This window comes from Trichoplusia ni, chromosome 13, assembly GCF_003590095.1.
Source record: "Trichoplusia ni isolate ovarian cell line Hi5 chromosome 13, tn1, whole genome shotgun sequence".
NCBI lineage: Eukaryota > Metazoa > Arthropoda > Insecta > Lepidoptera > Noctuidae > Trichoplusia > Trichoplusia ni.
This window is the reverse complement of record NC_039490.1, coordinates 6,282,978-6,285,400: the sequence shown is the minus strand read 5'-3', so window position 1 is coordinate 6,285,400 and position 2,423 is coordinate 6,282,978. Positions and strand designations below refer to the sequence as shown.

The window sequence follows — 2,423 nt, the reverse complement described above, 5'->3', positions numbered from 1 at the left end:
TGGAGCTTTCCAACAAATCCAACGCCCACAATATTTTGAGTTAATCTTTGACCAGTGCCAATGTATGAATGAACTCGACTGTACAAACTCGATATCAAGGCTTTGATTGTTACCACATGCGTGCGACATCCATAAAAGTAATTTATTGTTTCTGAAATGCACTTTACTCCACTACTGTTGCAAACTGGTTTATGTTCTGTAATGTTCAATAGACACAAGTTTATTCGAATACCTACATAGCTGAAATTGTTCTATTGCAATTTAATGTTTATTTTATAGCTGTGCACCACGCAGACTACCTACAATAAAGTTGCTCATTATAGCTCTAGTATAGTCCATTAAATGGTTGTCAGTAAAAGCTATCTCTTAGGGCCAATTTTAACGATGCGAGAATTATCGTGCGAGTTGTAATAGATTGCTGGCTATAATTTATCACGTTGGATACCCGAGCTGCGCGGCTACACAAATGGCCCTTAGTGATATGACCGCGCATTTTTGGCACCATGTAACTTTTTGTTTGTACAATCCCCTATTCATGTGATATGCCAATAAAGAATATCCAATTCTGTAAATGAACTTGACAATTAGGTGATTAATTCGTTTGGTGATTAGTTACGTAAAAACTCTTAACAACCCTGATCTGATTCGGTCAAGCTACTCGAAGCCATACAATCGAACTAGAAAACTATGTCGCAGAGTAATTACTACGCAACCATTGTATAGGTAGGTAATATCCCATTGAGAAACAACTGACATCGTCGTTAAAAATCCGGTATACGATCAGCTATCAGTACGTTGTACGCACATTGGGTGAAGAGTTCGCTTAAAAACAATAAAAAAAATACGAATAAAAAGGAAAAAATCTATACAATTTATTCCTCAACTATAAAAGACGTGTACGAAACACAGTAACTACAGAGTACAATACTAAAGTTACACATACAATACAATATTACGTACTTATAGAGCCGACGCAAACATTATGCTATAACATTACATCATAATACACTTCACCAATCTAAAAAATTATTCACACCGCCTCTGAATCGAATTGAAATAACAGTGTTCATAATGTCAATAATAGAAAATTGAGCAAAATAACATATCAGTATTAAACTACTCATGTCAGATCCAAATAGTCATTTCTGGCACCATCATGGCATCTCTATTCTAATCCCATTAATCATATTAACAATACTTGTGATTTAAAAATAAAAACTAAAATTATTTCTAAGAGAGTATGAAATATGGCTTCACCTGAAATTGCACATAATTAAATTGTTAAGTTTATTCAAGCCCTTTCATTTCCATAAGCTATTCCATAATGAATAATATTATTTAATACATTAATCATTACTATTCAAGTAGTTGTAAATAAACAAATGCATTTTTGGATCTTTGATTGTAGAAAGGCAGAAAGTAAAAGCACCATAAAAATATTTATTTGTAAATGCACTAGCAACAGCTGTTCTAATAATAGATTAGTCACAACTATACAATACAATAAATATAACATAAGTCTGCATTGGAATAAAAATTAAAGCATATAATGTATTTCAACAAACAATATGAAGACTTTATTATTTAACATTGAATATCGGTTAAGCAACTTGAATATAATTTGCATTTTGCAGTTGTAATAAAACTTTTTATTTTTGATTAATTCATTTGAATACTTCGTCTTTGCACACTGTTGATTTCATTAAAAGAATAAAACATTGACAGTCAATTTACACAATCACAAAAGCTCTGAAAAGGCAACTTAATGGTCCAAAGATCTGTTATATAGGCTAAGCTTGTATGAATTGACTGACTCTGTTATCAAGAGCAGAAGGTGTAGTAACCTACAAAAAAAATACTCTTATCAACAAGAATGTCAACCATCAAAGTGATTTTTTTTCATAGCTAACCTTCAGTTCTTCGAACCTCTTTAGTTGTTAAGAATACTCATTATGCATGTATTCTAGCTTATAGCCTTTCTACCATCAGCCTCTTTCTTAGTCCCTAACTGGTAAATGTTAACAGGCCACTAAATCACAAACTTAAACAATAATTAAACTTATTGCACCTGTGGGTCAAAATCATTGCCATCATTCAAGGCATTTGTGTCTTCTATTTCTTCCTTGGCATCATTTTCTAACACTGGTTCATTAATGGGGTTGTGGGCACTGAGAGCAGGACTCATCTTGGGCGGCTGGGCAGCTGGCGTCACCTTGGGTATTGAAGATGGATTTGGAGCACTTTTTGTTGTCAGAGCTGACTTTAACTTCTCAATCTCTTTTTCCAAATCTTCTATTTTTTGCTTCCTCTCAGTCAGTTGAGCGGTTAAAGTATCTTTCTCTAACCTTAATGTATCTACTATAGCAGTCTTGCTTACTTGTAAATTTTTCAGTGATTGCAGCTCTGTCTTACAAAGTTCCACA

At 33.3% G+C, this 2,423-nt stretch overlaps 1 protein-coding gene across 1 annotated transcript in view; it reads right to left on the bottom strand.

Moving 5' to 3' along the window:
• Positions 1-1,892: 1,892 nt before the first annotated feature.
• Positions 1,893-2,423, bottom strand: part of LOC113500218 — a 2,181-nt gene continuing 1,650 nt past the window's right edge. The window contains exon 2 of the mRNA XM_026880928.1: positions 1,893-2,423. Coding sequence (XP_026736729.1) covers positions 2,060-2,423 — 364 coding nt within the window. The 3' untranslated portion in view covers positions 1,893-2,059.